The sequence below is a fragment of the Pararge aegeria genome, chromosome 17 (genome assembly GCF_905163445.1).
Source record: "Pararge aegeria chromosome 17, ilParAegt1.1, whole genome shotgun sequence".
Classification (NCBI taxonomy): Eukaryota; Metazoa; Arthropoda; class Insecta; order Lepidoptera; family Nymphalidae; genus Pararge; species Pararge aegeria.
Window position 1 is genome coordinate 11,747,041 of NC_053196.1, and position 17,938 is coordinate 11,764,978.

The 17,938-nt window shown below is 34.9% G+C and overlaps 2 protein-coding genes across 3 annotated transcripts in view; both read left to right on the forward strand.

Moving 5' to 3' along the window:
- Positions 1-1,324, forward strand: part of LOC120630939 (protein lozenge-like) — an 82,473-nt gene extending 81,149 nt beyond the window's left edge. Inside the window, exon 6 of the mRNA XM_039900304.1 lies at positions 685-1,324. Within this exon, the coding sequence (XP_039756238.1) occupies positions 685-1,199 (515 nt within the window). The 3' untranslated portion in view covers positions 1,200-1,324. The remainder of the gene's footprint in view (positions 1-684) is intronic.
- A 1,571-nt stretch (positions 1,325-2,895) lies between these two features.
- Positions 2,896-14,623, forward strand: LOC120631004 (pre-mRNA-splicing regulator female-lethal(2)D). 2 transcript variants are annotated; one of them, XM_039900393.1, is made up of 5 exons: positions 2,896-3,012; positions 3,096-3,390; positions 9,744-9,868; positions 10,738-11,065; positions 13,553-14,623. In XM_039900393.1, the coding sequence occupies exons 2-5, from the start codon at positions 3,201-3,203 to the stop codon at positions 13,810-13,812; spliced, it is 903 nt and encodes a 300-aa protein (XP_039756327.1). In that variant the 5' UTR covers positions 2,896-3,012; positions 3,096-3,200; the 3' UTR covers positions 13,813-14,623. The 2 variants fall into 2 exon arrangements, with proteins under 2 accessions (XP_039756327.1, XP_039756326.1); XM_039900392.1 differs by having other exon boundaries at positions 2,902-3,042; positions 3,166-3,390.
- The last annotated feature ends 3,315 nt before the right edge of the window (positions 14,624-17,938 follow it).

A 17,938-nucleotide genomic window follows, 5' to 3' on the forward strand; every position in this document is an offset into this window, starting at 1 on the left:
GAATATGACGGAAAACGGACCCCACTTAGTGATAGGATAACGTTTAGTCGATGAAGAAGATTGTGAAAAGGTCAGCACTTGTTGTTAAACCGCTTATTCTTAATGTTATAAGTTCGCCTTTACCTACTAAGTATTCAATTCTAGTTATTTAGTAACTACGGATCCTGGCCCATAGTTCCATTACCGGGTCGAGCCAATAGTTATTAGATATTGGGTTTTTATGTAAAAAAAATTCAGTACCAGCGTGGAGTTAGTTTAGATTAGGTGGGGCCACCATGTCGCGGATGTGAGTGAAAGCGTTCCCGTGGCCCAGCCACCTGGCGACTGGTTGGAACACCGTGGGGTTTTAGTCGGTACGTGTCCGAAATAATCACCGTGCCTCCCTGTGGCGGATGTGGCCTCCCTCCATGAGGATTTCCCCGCGAGAAAATAAAAAGGTTAAGGATACCATAAGTTTCCCAAACCTCGGAGTGCACGTAACCTTAAAAACTTCGGTTCCCATGATTATCAATAACATTGATTTTAATATAATAAAAGCGTCAATGCCCACCAAGCCGTTTAGAGCTCATTGTTAGCTGTATCCTCTAAAACCCTTTCACGTACGAGAGTGGAAGGCCGTGAAAAGTACTCGCAATAATATATAATATTTAAACGAATTTTAAGCTGAAATATTTCACTTTTCAGTCCTCCCGGAAATACAACTGGGGCACGCCGACTACGGTAGCTTTCAATCGAGTTCAACGGGCTTCAAAGGGAGTCCGAGCGCTGCAACGGGGACCCTAACAGATCTCAACTCCGCCGGCATGCCAACGCAGAGATACGACCCAAACTACTACAACACCTGGCCCGCCAACTCATACAACTACCAATACAACAACATCAACAACAACCCCTCCTGCCTACAATCCCACACACCCTACATAAATCCCAACACGCAAATGATCGTGCCGAATCTATACTCAACAGTCAACCAGAACGAAATCCATGTTCATCTGCACAGTACCGACAAATATAATCTCTCCGAACAGTACATGCCGCGTGAGATAAAAATAAGCGATATAGATGGCGGGATTTCTATCACGACAGATTTACCAGGTGTTAGTGAGGCTAGCGGCTTAGTGCAAACATGTGAAACGGTCGATGATGTGAAACATGGACTCTACGGTGCGAGTAACCAAGAAGTTTGGAGACCCTATTGACAAATCGTACAACCTCATTACTATAATCAACATTCCATTGTACATATTGTGATATAATTATTGTATTATGCTAAAATTGTAGATTTATTGTATAGTAGGAATCAATTAATGTTAAACATTAATTAGATGTTAAGTGTTAATAAATGTATTTGATTAATAAGTAATGAGATAAATGATTAACATAACATGTTATTTTGTGTTTTATTTTTTTTAATCGTTCTTTTAGTCTTCAAATTGAGTAGAGGTAGATACTTGAAACGTTAACATGGGTGTAGCGAAAGTACGGGCAGTTGTACCTACCTATATATCCTGGGGTATGTTTGCCTGCACTACCACCATAACAAAATATAAATCGCCAAATACACTTTTCGACGCCAATAATTACACGTGAGATTGTGGTCAAGCGATACACTATACTACTACGCTCTTAAACGTAGAGTCTATATTCAATCTTCATGTTAAGGTTACGGCTAGCTCCGGGAATAGCTAGCTACGGGAATCTGCTGCTCTCAGACTACAGAGGGGTATAATAATTCCATTCCAACATTCTCTATGAGGCAAGAAAATTATGCATTGAAATCTTACTTTGCACAGATTAGCAAATCTCAGGAGAACACTGACCTCTATCACAGTATAAATAGTGGTCAGTGCAGGTGAATGATAATTTTACTAACCGAGATTTTATTCGAATTCGAATCGAATCCAAAATATGAATTTGAATTTCTAAGTTGAAGTTAAAACAATGATGTATTTTTAAAGCACAAAGCAGCAAGTAACTCATAATAATGAGTTGCCAGATCCCTTATAGTGACGTCCGAAAATAAAGGCTTCTCGTAGCTTCTCTACCTGTTAGCCCGGCAAAACTGCAATTTCACTTCACGTATACAGTAATCCGTAACTCACCGTTGCTTCCCCCAAGTCTCAATCCGACAAATATTTTCGAATAGAGTATTGGAGCACGGGAGCATAATCTAAAGGTACACACGAGAGGTTTAAATAATCTTCATAATACTGTTTCCCTTCCTTAATATCTCGGCAAAAGATGTTTTGGGTACCTATCCATAATTGATTTCATATGTTACTGTCAGTATTCATAAGTTTTAACATCCCTGAACCTAAGAACTATGTCATGGAATCTATATTCCATGTCAGAATGGAATAATTAAGCTCCATGCAACGGTTTAAAAAAATATAGATCAATGAATTTATTAAAGCCAAGACTCAAAGTAAAATCGTTTATTTTCAAGTAGTAAAAATAAAAAGCGGGAAGTCGCGCCAATTTGAGAAGCTAAACGAACGAACAAATTGCTTTCGAAATTGCGTGTCGGATCCCGCACTCCCGCATTTTATCTCAGTATAAACAGAATTTTAATAAAAGGAGGTATTTATTTTATTTTAAATGAAAGATAATGTAAAAAGTGTAATGCGAACAAAGTTTATAAATAATCGAATCACTAAGACTTAGATCAAAATATAAAACTAAAATAATATCTTTTAATTTTACAGCACAGAGTAAATTAGGATCAGAGCTGCTCATTATTTGTGAAAATTATTTGTTTGTATTCTCTGTTTAATTAACGACGCAATGCAGCCGGTGTTGATATGCTCTTTGAATTTAACTTTGCAAACTATCAACTCTCGGCTTATTTGTCATCTAATGTCATCTGTGTTTGTCATTTGTATATCATTGTCTATGGTCTTGAGCTACGTGATAAGATGGCGTCCTAAAAGTTGAAAGTTGAAGCTTGCATTCCTAAAATAGTTCAGTGTGATTGTTTAGTGTGTAAATAAATCAAAATAACATATTTTTCATGTAAATATTTTATAGTAATAACTTAAACATGTGAGTATATTATATCTATGGATATTTCACATGAAGCTGCGTCATTGTTGCAGGTTTCTGATAACGGCGGCAGATAACAAAAAAAAACATTTCTACCTTTAACTCTAAACCGTTTACTTGCAGTCGAGAGAGCCTCTTATCGTATTAGTGGGAAGGCAATGTCCGAGGAGTCGGAACGGCACGGGGAGTCGGCGAGTGACGCCTCAGGCGGCGGCGGTACGAACGTGGCGCGGGTGTTACTGACCTCCCACCAGCTCGACGCCGCGACCGCGGAGTCGCTTCGAGCCTCGTGGAGAACCCAGGACTTGTACATTGACCACCTCGAAACTTTGAACAAACAGTTGGAAGGTATTTACGAAAACGTTTCATCGGCTTGGTAGTGACGGTCGGTGACCGACCCGCGTGCTGATTACGTGCAAACACTATTTAGTTACTATATCGACAATGCTTTAACTAAAATTTAGTGATACTGTTATAATAATGTTGAGAAACGTGATGTTGGAAATGTTACTTGTAAACAAATTGTGGTACAGGTGTATTTAGGTGTTTAGTTTAATATGAATAAAGAAGAGAGGTGTAATGCTGTGTATGAACGGTGCAAGTGGAGTGATCTGTGGAAGTGCATACATCAAGTGGAGGCAACAAGCCCTTGTGAATCTCCAAGTGATCTTGGAATTGTGTTCAGTGCCCTAATAAAGCTTGCAATGACAGCGCAGGAGATCAGCGCTGTTTCCATGACCATTTGTCAGCACAAAAAAGTAAATATGTTTCCTTTTCTTACTATTTGTTGTTGTACTGTAACCTATGCATTGTATTTCTTACATACTTTCATATATTTTTACGAATATTTATTTCAAAACAGTGGTGCCAATTACGTTGTATTCAAATTTTCGAAATTTAACTAGATTTCTTTAAAAAATAGTGTTGCCCTTTTCCTCTGGATGCAGTATGAAAAAAAACACCATGTCTTTTGGCCCTGTTAATTTTTTAAATTGAGATTAGTATACTACAGAATCTGCCAGTTGTCCAAATATCTATTTGAAAGAATGTATGAGGTAACTGTAATTTAAAGTAAATCTTTTAGTATAAGTAATACACTTACAAAAAATGCTTCAAAAGTAACAAAAACTACATTAAATATTATTAACAGCGGTGTGTGTAATACAAAACAATTGTAATTATATATATACTTTTAACTTTATTTTTAAACTGCAACATTGATATAAAATATTAGTTAAATTATTGTATAACACAATTAAACAATTGCTTCTTTAACTTACACCTTTCTTATTATAAATAAGAAAATTGTAAGCTGTTTAATAAAAAACTATTTCTGTTGTACACATATCTTTCAACAAAACTAAGTTTACTGGTCTAAAGTTATTTAAATGTCAAGTTATTGTGCCAGTTCTGTAATACAAAACTTTTTTACACTAAATTAAATTACCAGGTCATAAAATAAGTGCTGTTGGTTTCTACTATGTACATAGTTCAAAGGATGCCACTACTTTTAAACATTTTTATAAAGTTTAATATAGATATTTTTGATCAATAGGATCGGCACGAATGCAATAATACTAAAGTTTCTACTTTAAACTTTTTCATAAATGCATCTGCATTGTCAGTGTTTATTTGATACTTCCTTTCACTCCTACATATCCCTACTTAATATTATAAATGTGAATGTAAATTTGTTTGTTATGCCTTCACACGAAAACTACTGAACCGATCCTCATGAAACTTTGTATACATATTCTTGGAGGCACTAGAAATAATATAGTATACTTTTCATTGAAATAAAAAATTATGTAATATACAAAAAGTTTGTGAAAAATTCTTAATATGTTTATTGGTGTCGCCTCCCAAAATTACGCGGGCGAAGCTGCAGGGCACATCTAGTATTTTATAATATTACAGAACACTGAAAAGAATAAATAATTTTGTATTAATGCTTATTGCTATAATAATTTAAATCTATTTTATATCAATGGTTAAATTAAATTATACTTTTTATACATAACGCATGTGCATTCCTATAGTCCTGTATACTAATAAAATAGAGCCTACACTCATGAATCGAAACCTAATTGTATTAAATCCTACAAAGTGACTTTGTAAAGTAATCACAAAATTTGTGGAAAGAAATACTGTTCCTATGAAATAAAATTTAAACAAGATTATATCTTCTGCTTGTTGTTTTTTTAAAAAAAGATGTAGATATAAAATTTTAATAAAAATACATACAGGTTTTTTTCATGTGTTTAGTAGTTTCTGATAACTTTATTTATTTTTATTTATTTATGAAAGTTAGAAACTTTATTTCATTAAGTTTAAGTAGATATACATAGGTGTATCAATTTAATATATTTAGTGAGAATGTTCAAATTTATGTTGTTTTAATACATTATAAAGTTTTAAATATATTATGTTCAGACTTAAATGCAAATTGTTTAGTTTCCAAAATACTGCAAACACTGTCTACACACACAAACAACCATCTATATCTCAGAGATCTATAATCTAAAGTTCAATTAAGTTTATAGAATGTGTTCTGGATAGGTTGTTCAATGGACTAATAATTTAAAAATGGTGTGGCTTTAATCAACATTCTTATTATTTTATTATCCTACTAAAAATAATCATAGTTATTAAAAATATATCATTAAATCATATTTGTCTAATAAATCAGAGCATATTTGTTTAATTCATACTAGTGCTGTTACCAGTTTTTGTCAACTACTTATTTTATACCCACTGAAAGACATCAGGAACACATTCATGCAGCATTATAGCTCATAATGGTAAAAGTATAGATATCTGGTACTTGCGTACGAGGGTGGGAGTGAGATGAGTGGGGGGGGGGGGGTAGGGGAAGCCCCCCCACCTTTCCCCTTTGTCGGAAAAGTATAGTTTTCGAGTAATGATTTTTTTTATAAATCATAACCTCACTTCTTTTACATAGGAATATTGACCTATATATTAAATATCCTATGTTAAATATACCTTTTTAGTGTCAGATTCTAGGGGACGTCTCGCTCCGCTCTGCTTCGCTCAGCTCTCAATGGTCTTTTATGTTCTAATCTAACCTAGCTTCTTAAAATAGATTTTGACCTATGTATTAAATATCCTATGTTAAATATACCTTTTTAGTGTCAGATTCTAGGGGACGCCTCGCTCCGCTCCGCATTGCTCGGCTCTCAATGGTCTTTTATGTTCTAACCTAACCTAACCTAGCTTCTTAAAATAGATTTTGACCTATGTATTAAATATCCTATGTTAAATATACCTTTTTAGTGTCAGATTCTAGGGGATGCCTATACCAAATACATATCTAGCTGCATTTTGTTATACGCAATTTTTAGTGAAATTTATTTTTATCGTAATTAATTCAAAATGCATTTCCGAAATCCAAAAACAGTGTATATGGACCAAGTTTAACCCAGACAAAGCTCCTAAGCAAAAAACATATGTAAAATCAAGTACCAGATATCTATACCCAACCCCTCATAATAATTATTACTTATTATATTGAGTATAAATTATTTTCATTTTAAGCAATTATAATATCACTTGCTTTAATGGTTAAGAAAAACAATGTGAGGAAACCTACATGCCTGAAAAGCTCCATAATTTTCTCAAAGGCATGTGAAGTCTGGCCACTGGCATGTGAAAACACTGGCCAGCATGGTGGACTACAGCCTAAACCATTCTCTGAGAGGAGACGCATGCCCTGTAGTGGAACGGTAATGGGTTGACAATGAGGATGATATTGAGTAAAAAAATTATAGCAGTTTTGTAGTGGATAGAAGCAGGTATTGCTTAATTTTCTATACTATACCATATTATTTCTTATTTTGATCTTTATGAAATTCAACAAGATCAGCACAGCAGTTGCCAAAAAACAAACTCTTTTGCATTTAAATAAATAAATAAATATACTACAACAATACACACATCACCATCTAGCCCCAAAGTAAACGTTAGCTTGTGTTATGGGTACTAAGATGACTGATGAATATTTTTATGAATAATATACATAAATACTTAGAATATGCATATAAACACCCAGACACTGAAAAACATTCATGCTCATCACACAAACATTTTCCAGTAGTGGGAACCGAACCCACTGCCTTGGACTCAGAAAGCAGGGTCGCTGCCCTCTGTGCCAGTCTGCCGACAAATTTATAAAATTAGTAAGGTTAATTCAAATGTGTACTAAAGATATTTTATTCAAAGTGCCACTATAAATAAGCTTCCTCCAAGCCAAATAGTCTTGATTGGTCATCTGGTTGGCCAATAAGCAGATGAATTTTTATGATATATTTATATTTTCCTAATTTTTCTAAAATGATGGTTAAAATGTCCTGTATTTCACATTTTATACTCAGCGAGTTATGCTTTTGGTCATTAAGACCCAGTGAAATCCTGTGAGTTTTTATACCAGGGTCTATCCTATTAAAGCTTATCATCAGGAACTATGTATCAAACAACTCATAGAAGATTACCTAATTCGTAAATAGAAGCACATTATCTGATTTGATTACCTTGTCTAGTCTTTTAAAAGTAAGTATATGTGATGTTGCATGCCCCATATTGCTTACAATTTGATTAAATAGAAAATAAATAATTGTATATACCTTATATCCTTTCTTAACCAAAAATGTCATTTAAATTTAAACTGGTATGAGGTTACATTTAGTTGTAATATAATTAGAACTTATACTTAGTTAAGATAATTTATTAGTGTTTGGTTATATTATGTTTATCACTGATTTGAAAAAGCATCAATTTCATGAGATATAACCTATAAAGATATACTACCAGTATATCTTTATATATTCACTTAAGGCCACTATGAGCATCTGGTTCTGTTTCATATAAATTACATGTAAAGGCTTCGCCCATGTGCACCAATGTGACTTATATAAGCATTCTATTTAGTGCTAAAATAGGGTATATACCCTATTTTAGCACTAAATATGCATGCACAGTGGCAACATGTAAAGACACTGTCAACATAATTGAAGGCAATATTAGACGGTTGCATTGCTTTGTCTCGTTTTGTCTTCAGTGAATAAACAAAAATAAAAATAAACATATAATTTATATGTTTAATTTTATTTATTTATATGTTTCATTTTATTTTGAAATATTGTCCAAGTAGATGAACTGTTAGTTTGTCCATTAATGATAAGGGAAAGTATGATTGATTTAAATGTATGTTTTTCAAGCGTAGAATTATGTTAAAAGCTTGCATGCAAGGCTTTTAATTTAAATCTAGGCTTTTTGTGACATTATTTTTATTGATTTTATTGATCCATTATTCTTGTGTGGCTGCTATTTGAAAAATTAGATAAGAGTAGCAAAAATATTTAAAACCTTTATAAATCTGTGGTTTCCTACATTTTTAACCTTCCTCAATAAACATGGTAAAGTAATTATGTTACTGAATTGTCTGTAGAACTGATTAGTATATTTATATTTTTTGTTTTGTTAATACTAAGAAAGTTTACACCAATAGGCGCTAATAAGATATGTCTACCATTTTGTCTAGAAAACTGTATGACATAACAAAACAAGGTTCTTTACTTTCTCAAATAATGTAAGTGATTAGTTAAGGTATTGTCGATTTTAAAAATTGTATATTAGAATTAACTGTTTTAATTATATTGTTGGAAGCGTCACTTTTGTGTAACGAGGGAAAATAGATAATATTAAGCAGTTTTAAGGCAAAACATACAACGACACGCGACGCGTGTTGAGTAAGAAATCGTAGTATTTTCTACTTTTAGAAGTGTGCCTAACATGTCGCGTGTAAGTAGTATGTTTTGGCCCCAGGCCCTGGTTCTCACAATTTGTGACTTAAGAATTTATAGTCATATTATGAAGATATGCAAAATTTACTGTATCAAACTTGTAACCAGTCAAGGTATCAATGCCACAAAGAATCAGGGTATTTCCCATCATTCTTACATGTTAACATTGTTTTGGAGGTAACATGACATATTAGCATAAACTTTGCATTTTACTTTGTCTTCTTACTGAGTCACATACACAAACATAAAACACAATTAATAATGATAAGGCTGCGAACAATATCATACTATAAATAAGAGTGGATATAAAGTGGATTGTATCTTTTTTTTTAATCAATTGAGTTTTTAAATGAGGTATATTTTTACTTGGAGGAAGTATGAAATGTATAATTCAAAATTCATTTTAATTTATTATTTATGTATTATCACTTTAAAGTAGGCCTTGTAAAGGCTTAATTTATATGCAATTGGAAATGTCAAGTATATCTGTAAATCTAAAATGTATAAACGAATTACGGAACAAGATTCTATTGGCAAAGTAGATGCAGGTAAATATTTAGCCTGTTCCAAAGTTATTATATTATGTAATTTAAATTTACATAATACGAAACAACTTTTTTATTTAAATAATTGTTGGTAACTAACTTTTTCGAATTTCCTAAACAAATAAGAATTAAATAGTAAAGTCTAAGCGTATACGTACGAAAAAGCAAAATATAAAAACAAAAACAATATACAGATTACTTTATTAAATTATTCGATGTACAGTCCACTTAATGTACCAGCCACACTCATTTCACTTCACCACATTTTCATCAACAAAACTGAAACTCAAAGGTTGTTTAATGAAACACTAACAATGTTGAATGTTTATCTGTTTAGGAAGCTTGGAAAAAACGAAAGAGATAGAAGATAGAATAAAGCAACAGTATGCGGAATCACAGCACAGAGAGAAAATCCTCGTTCGACGATTGGCAGCTAAGGAGCAGGAGATTCAAGATTATGTAGTAAGTTCTTAACCTTTTTACGCGCCACCGTATCATGGTTCAGCATCAACGATATCAACACAGTGGTATCCACAACTATACAATAAGTATAAGATTTGTATGCTGCTAATCGAAGCTCGGTTTGTACACAGAATTAAGAACATACAGAACCCTCATTGTGTCCAAAAACAATGAAAAGGCCCAACACACGTCTCACTTAACAATCGCGGAATGTTTCTAGCTCACAAACTTTTTCCATTTCTCCCACATGGTATACGTTTAGAACATTACAGGTAACATAATTAGTCTGATCATCAAATGCTGAATGGTATGAAATGACAAACCGCCTGTTCGACAAAACACTACTAAAGTGGAGTGGTTCTGATGCTTCAATATCAGTCGTGTACACGGTTTCTATATGTTTTTAATTCTGTACTCCACATTTCTCGAGCGCAGTCGTGACAAAATAATCAACAAGATTACAGAATTTGAGACACTAAAACGAGTAACATTAGGTATTTTTTGGTTTGACTTTAATGTGTTTCGTTACTTGAAAAAGACTCGAACGCGCGCATACAAATCTTAGACTAAAGATTTCCAGTTTCGTGCTATCAGAATTAAAAAAGCTCCTTGAGATGTCTACTATCGGGGTCTATCGTTTTTGGGTATCGGTGTCCCGCCCATTTAAAAAGCTTTGCAAAGCTATGATTCTGACTTGAAATCACTCCATAGCCCGCTGAGTGCATAGATAGCTACGATGTTTCGGAGCCATGAGTCATCATTGACAAAACGTATCGCGTGGTACGTAAAGACCGTGATTTCGGAGGAAGATATGTCGCATTAGCGTATCCAAACATTAACGCACTACATAAAGTTATTGTATGTTTCAGAGTCAAATAACCGAATTAAAATCATCACACGCGAGTCTCAACGGCAGACCGTCCCTATTAGACCCAGCAGTTAATATGCTAATATTGAGATTGAAGCAAGAGTTAACTTCGACCAAAGCTAGGTTAGAGGAAACACAAAACGAACTCTCAGCTTGGAAGTTCACGCCCGATTCCAATACAGGCAAGAAACTGATGGCCAAATGCAGGCTCCTGCATCAGGAGAATGAGGAGTTGGGCCGGATGACGTCGAGCGGACGGATAGCGAAGCTAGAAGGTGATCTGGCGTTACAAAAGAGTTTTAGCGAAGAAGTAAAGAAATCACAATCAGGTGTGTTAACAGTTCAATTTTGGGTTGCATCGCTCGTGTTTCAAAATTCAAAATTCATTTATTTCAAGTAGACCTAATATAAGCACTTTTGAAACGTCAAGTCTGTCTGTTTGTAGTGACTACCACCGTTTCGGAAGGCAGATTCTACCGAGAAGAAGCCGGCAAGAAACTCAGCAGTTGCTCTTTTCCAACATCAAAAATTTACATTTTACATTTTAACATTCATTTTTCTATCTTGTGAGAGATGAAAGCGGAGCCGGATGCTTCCAAGCAACCTTGTCATTACTTTGTTGTTTGTTTGTATAACCCGCGACGATAAAATATAGATTTTTAAATGGCGGCCGATGTTATACTATCTCATTCGTGCGTGTATATTGTGCGACAGAGACAGCACGGCATCTGCCTCTTTTTATAAATCTGTTATTTAATGGCGCGGGTTAAACGAACTGATTGCAATTCACTTCACCAATGACGCAGGGAGAGACTCGCTATAGTTTAGCTGATGGAAGCTAAGAATACTTTATATAGTCTGCAGAATTGTATTTAAACAGCACCAATTCTGTGGTACATAAATAAATAGTGCTATCAATGCAGACAGTACAGAGAAAAAGGAGCACTACTTTTAGACAAGTCAATTTACATATGATTAGAGATATGTTTATAACAGAATCGACAAGTTAACTGTGTATGGGTTGTACGGAAAAGGGGTACTTAGGATTTTTTAATATCATAAGTTCTCGATTGAAAAGGCTTATCCCGTAACGGCTGCACCAATTTTGATGGGTACAACAAAGTTTAGTATTAATTTCAGATCTATTCTTAAAGTGGTGCAATAAAGATAGAAATGGTATTTTTTTAAGTTAGACAATTTTACAAATTGACGGAATTTGGTAAATTATTGACGTCAAAAAATATGCCAGAACTAAAACAACAGTCTGTCTTCAAGTTCACGAGACATAGTGCATAGAATAAAGAGCAAAAATATTTATCCCTACCTGATAATAGTATTCTACAATGGCTATTGATTGTGTAACGTAAATTTTTTGCCGCCAAGTAGCATTGCTGAAGGGCGTAGTTAACAGTGTCATAACATACACATGAGAATTAACCTACGCCTCTGGTTGACGGGAACATCAGGCGGTATTTTGTATGACTTATTCCGTGCATGCCCTGCGTAGTATATTTATATATGGCTCTTCGGATACGGATATAAAAAATATAATTCAAGGGTCATATTATTTCCAAGCAGTTTAAATATGAAATATTAAGGCATTTTCGCCCAAAAAGTTTCACGCCAGCCAAGCCACGCTAGAGTTACCAATTTCCTAGAAAGCACTCGGTAATGTGGCAGTTCCTATTTCGGAAAAGTCATGGAAAAGTTTTTATCTGGTTGGCGGCTTCGGCCGTTGCTAGTTAGCACCCTACCGACTAAGCGATTTCGCATTCGGATACGATGTCACGTAGAAACCGATTAGGGGTATGGGTTACAAATAACTGCTACAATCCTTACAAAAGATTTGGTAACTATAGTCGTATTTTTAATTAAACGAAGTCAACTGACGTTTACTGTGTTGTCAGTTTATGATGAAATAAAAATAGTGTTGTGACAAAGTGAATCATTGAAAACAACTCTTGAATGAATGAAGGCGAATGAGTCGCCGCGCCGCGTTTTGTAAGAAGCCGACAAAAACTGGTTGTAGTTAGTAACTTATATCAGAGCACTTTTATACAATTTTATTATAAAATAGAAATTATTGTCTTTTATAGTTTTGAAATGATTAACTATTTACTCACATTGTTCATTCATCTGATTGAAAGAAAACAGAACGCATCACTATTACTTTAAATATGGCAACATTATTTTACAAAGTGACATTAGCTACTGTCAGTTGGCTTCGTCATCATCAACCTATTGGCGGCCCACTACAGCACGTGTTCTGTGACGTTTGCATTCTTTCAACCCTTCTCATTCTAAGAGGAGACACACGGGTCTGCTCTCAGAATGAGAAGGGTTTAATCCACAAAATTCCCTTGAGAGCACAATGGAGAACTCTCAGGCATGCAGGTGTACTAACGATGTTTTCATTTACCGTTGAAGCAAGTGATATATGCTTTAATTAAAAACGCACATAACTCCAAAAAGTCTGAGTCTGAGATCTTGGATGGATCTCGATCGGCGAGTGGGTTTTTTAGTAATAAAAAAGAAGTTTTAACAAGTGTGACTAGATGGTAATTAAATTCCCAACTAGTCACACCGACTCGTATCACATAGTGACTCGCCACTCATCATCTTCATATGAACCCATTACCGGCCCACTACAGGGCACGAGTCGCCTCCCCACAAGGAGAACGGGTTAAGGCCGTAGTCCACCACGCTGGCCCATTGGTGGACTCTCAGTCCCACCGAAAGGCAAGCCGAAGCCTTACGCACTAGGCTATCACCGTTATTAACCTCTAACCAAATACAAACCATTAATAACTTTCCAGAACTGGACGAGTTCCTGCAAGAGCTCGACGAAGACGTGGAGGGTATGCAGAGCACAGTGCTGTTCCTACAGCAGGAGTTGCGAGCGTCCACCGCCACAGTGAACGGCAACCGAGTGTCCTCACCCACTGACAAACGGACTTATTCAGGCAGTGACTGTAGCGACACCCCGGTGGGAAAGAGGAGACGGGGCTCTGTCCTCTCGTTGGACTACAACGAAGAGGAAGAACCCCTCACTGTCACAAACGGTGAGGCTGACTAGCCCTGGATGTCTGTGCACCCTCGTCGCACACGCCGTTTCCATATGAACTAGTGAAAATTGTGAATTACTGTTTTCCATTCTACCCCGCCTTTGGCTGTTTCGTTGACTCGAAATTTTCCAATGAATTCTTTGTGAGTGATCATCGTTTATATAAAAATTTAAAAATAAAAAAAACGCTCCTCATCGGTGTCACTCGCTTACAAAATGTGAAAATGCTTCTGTATTAGGACATGTTGAAGTGTATTTCTCTACATATGTACTCTGTTAAAGAAAAAAAATATAATATAAATATAGACAAGTATGGTGTCATTTCCATTGACAATGAATTGGTGATGATCGTGTCGAATGTGATGATATTACAAAGATAATGATGAAACAAGTTGAGTTTGAAATAGTTTGCGTTTTATGCACAAGGTGGACCATGTGATCAGAATTAATAGTGAATCGTTTGTATTTGTTGTATGCATATTAAAATATTAAGACAAACACTTGAGTTGACAATTTTATAATTTATTTATGTAAAGTGCATTATTACTTGTGATATATTAGATCCCAATACTTATATAATATAATATGTCAGCAATGTTTTTTTTTTGCCTAATTACATTTTATGGCATTTGTTTTTTTAATGCCGAAGTAAATGAGGCAAAGTCCTCGATACATGTAGCAATAATGTCGACACCAAGCCTAATATATTTAATGAATACCACGTTTTTATTGAATTTGTGATTTTCTACATAAAATGTTTCTATTTTCAAATTACGATTAATGTATATATAGAGCTATGTTAATAAACATATTACTGTCCATATATATGTCTTATTTATTACTAAACCGCAAACATCAAAGAGAGCTAATTTGTGTAAACAAACTTTGATGTTACTTGCATGAGTGAGAACCATCATCAATAGTCTTAAACAGTGCAATGCTGCAGTAAACGGTAGGGTTTGCCAATAACCGCCACCATGCTAGGCATACAGGTTGGTGATCGCAGTAAATGATAGTAGTGAGAGGAATAACAATCTCAATCTGTAACACCACACACGACTATCCAAGAAGTTTGACCATGTGGAAAAATTAGAAATATTATTTACTTCTAAATTAGAAATATTATTTACTTCTAAAATACCCCTAATTGGTTTTTACGCGCCATCATACCGGAACGGTAGGTTGCTAGGCGGCACGTGTTTGTAGGTTGGTTACTAGCAATGGCCGAAGGAGACAAGACCTGAGATATTTTTTTAATTTAATTCCGATAATTGCCACTGTGGGGAATCGAACCTGGTGCCTACAAAATTATCGGACACATCGTACTAGCGCGGTGGGTAATCAAAAGGAATTGAGTTTTTTTGTTATACATAGAAAAACGTAGCGACGTGACGCGGCGATAGCCAGGCTACGAATTCGGCGAAATTTATGTTAGGGAAGGGGTCGAGTTCGAACCCCGGCATGCGCTAACTTTTATAAAAACGCACATAACACCGAACTGTGAAGAAGTGCGTAGACAACTACCGCGAACTGAACTCAGTCACCCAGAGAGGAAGGCCAAAATAAAATGCATAAATCTTATAGGTCAATGGCTTATATCATCGATAAGTACAAAGACTACGCCATAAATCAAAAGAAGAAGAAGATAATATAGAAGTGTCAGGTTTCGACTTTCCCAAGTATAAGCTATCAAAGCTACGCTGGTAGCGCCATCATAGATAATTTAATACTTAAATTAGCTCCAAAGTAGGTTCAATTAGGTAGGTAGGTAGTATTAAATTCCTTTAAAAACACATACCTAAGTTATCCAAAATATTCAGCCCTTAATTGGTGTTAACAATAATTAGTAGGTATTTTGCTTTGAACAACAGAACCCAGAAAAATCAAAACTCCGTGTAGGCGATAAATACAAGTTATGTATTTATAACGGACTTACATAAAGACCGGTTGAAAGAACCAGCTCCGGGTGATGACCCTTTGGAAATCTAACCTGCACAACTGGTATCTTGGGATTATCGATACAGGAAATTCTCAAACTGACGATATTCTGCGACTAAAGGATCGATCTTTATATATGGACTATCGCGTCTTGGATCGCAAGGTCTAGTTAGCTAAGCTAAGCTGGATACCTAAGTCTAGTACTTAAGCGTTAGTATTATACCCGTATGAAAGTGTGTTTTTTTATAGTAGGTTGTTAGATACCTATTATTTGACGATTGCGGACCAAGCAAATGGCCCGCCTTTTAAACAACACTTAGCAGAGCATACAAGACAAACGTCTGTATAGTTTTACAATTTAATTATTAATAATATACTTATATTAATATTAATCAAATATATTAACAGAAGTATTTGTTTAAATGTGTGTATCTATATCTACACATTTAAATCTGTGATTTTGTTATAATGCCCCAAATTCTTACCTACTTTTATAATTATTATTTATGTAAAAATTAGCGTAAAACTACCAACCGAGATATAACGAAAAAAAAAGAATTTGGATGATAGTCCTTTTTGTAATACGATATCGTATTAGGAAAAGGACTCCAAGGAAACATCTAAATTACTTTTTAAATTTTCCACAAAAAAACCATAAAATATGTGCAGCATAGCTTTTCGCCGTGCGCGATTTATCGTTTAAAATTAATAATTCATCTTCCACAGCTTTATCAACTCTCAGAGCATTGGCACATGAACGCATAGCGCATTGAACTTATCCTATTCTGTGATCCCGTTACTTTTACCCCTTGTCAGGGGATATAATTTTTGTTTCCAGCCTTTGCTAGCCGTGCTGGGCAAAGAACTCCTATATCTGAGGATGAAGGGATTCACAGCTATCGGTATATATTACGACCACAAAGGCAGCTCTTTTAGTGAGTTAAAGTACCTACTTGTAGATATCCCTACTAATATTATAAACGTCAATGTAATCCCTGCTTCCCTATCCCTACTAATATTATAAATGTCAATGGAAGTTTGTTTGTTACGCTTTCACGCAAAAACGACTTAACCGATCCTCATGAAACTTTGTACACATATTCTTGGAAGTGTTACAAGTAATATAGGATACTTTTAATCCTGACATTAAGCTCGGTTCGTTTGGGAGAGGGGATGAGTGTTTGACGATTTTACACCATAACTCCGACAAATTATAACCGATTTAAATAATTATTTTTGTACTATAGAGGTAGGTAATAATATGTGTTTAATTTTGTCCAAACTGTGGTTGGAGACAGAACTCCTCAGCAGACAGCAGCAATTCCCTCATTTAAGGCTTAGCGATACTGAATACTTTAATTTTTTTTAAATCTAAAACTAAATTTAATGTCACATCAAAAAACAAAATCAAACGCAGACGAAGTCGCGGGCAACAGCTAGTATTACAATAAAAATATCATCATGTTATGCAATGTAATGCTCTACCTTCTTTATGAATGAATGAATGAATGAATACACTTTTATCGTACACCACAGAGAAAATTTACAGAGATACAAATACAACAGCACAATAAGGTAGAACGTACAATTTGGCGATACGTACAAATTACTTTATTTATCATAAATAAGGTAGTGCATTACATTTTGAGAGGGTTCAGATAGGAAGGCACGTAGGTAAGTAAAAAAACAGTTAATAGCAAAAACTTATATATTTTATAAGGCATTGAAGGCACCAGTTTCTTCACAACTCGGCGGGGTTACGACTAACACAGATAAATCTCACCAAAATACATTGACTAGATGTAGTTATCCTAAAGTATACCTATGTATTAAACTAAGTATATATATGTATACACGCCCACACATAGTAGATCTCTTCCTTTGTACTTTAACTACAAATCAACATTTTCCATAAAAAATTACGCAGTGACAACCATAGCACTAGCTGTGTTATTACAATGGCAACAGTAAAGAGATAAAGGTCCTAGAAAGTACCTATTCGATTTATCATTCAAGCACAACCACACGCACACACATAAATACTTAAAGTGTTAATGTGATGATAAAAGAGAATGACTAGTAGTCATTAAAATAAGTTAGGTTTGACAAGTTTTCTCTTAGCCTTGTATACCTATGTTAACTTGCTGTTAGTCCTATCTACGAAGGTTGCCTGTAAGAGATTGATTGCTGCAATAAGGCC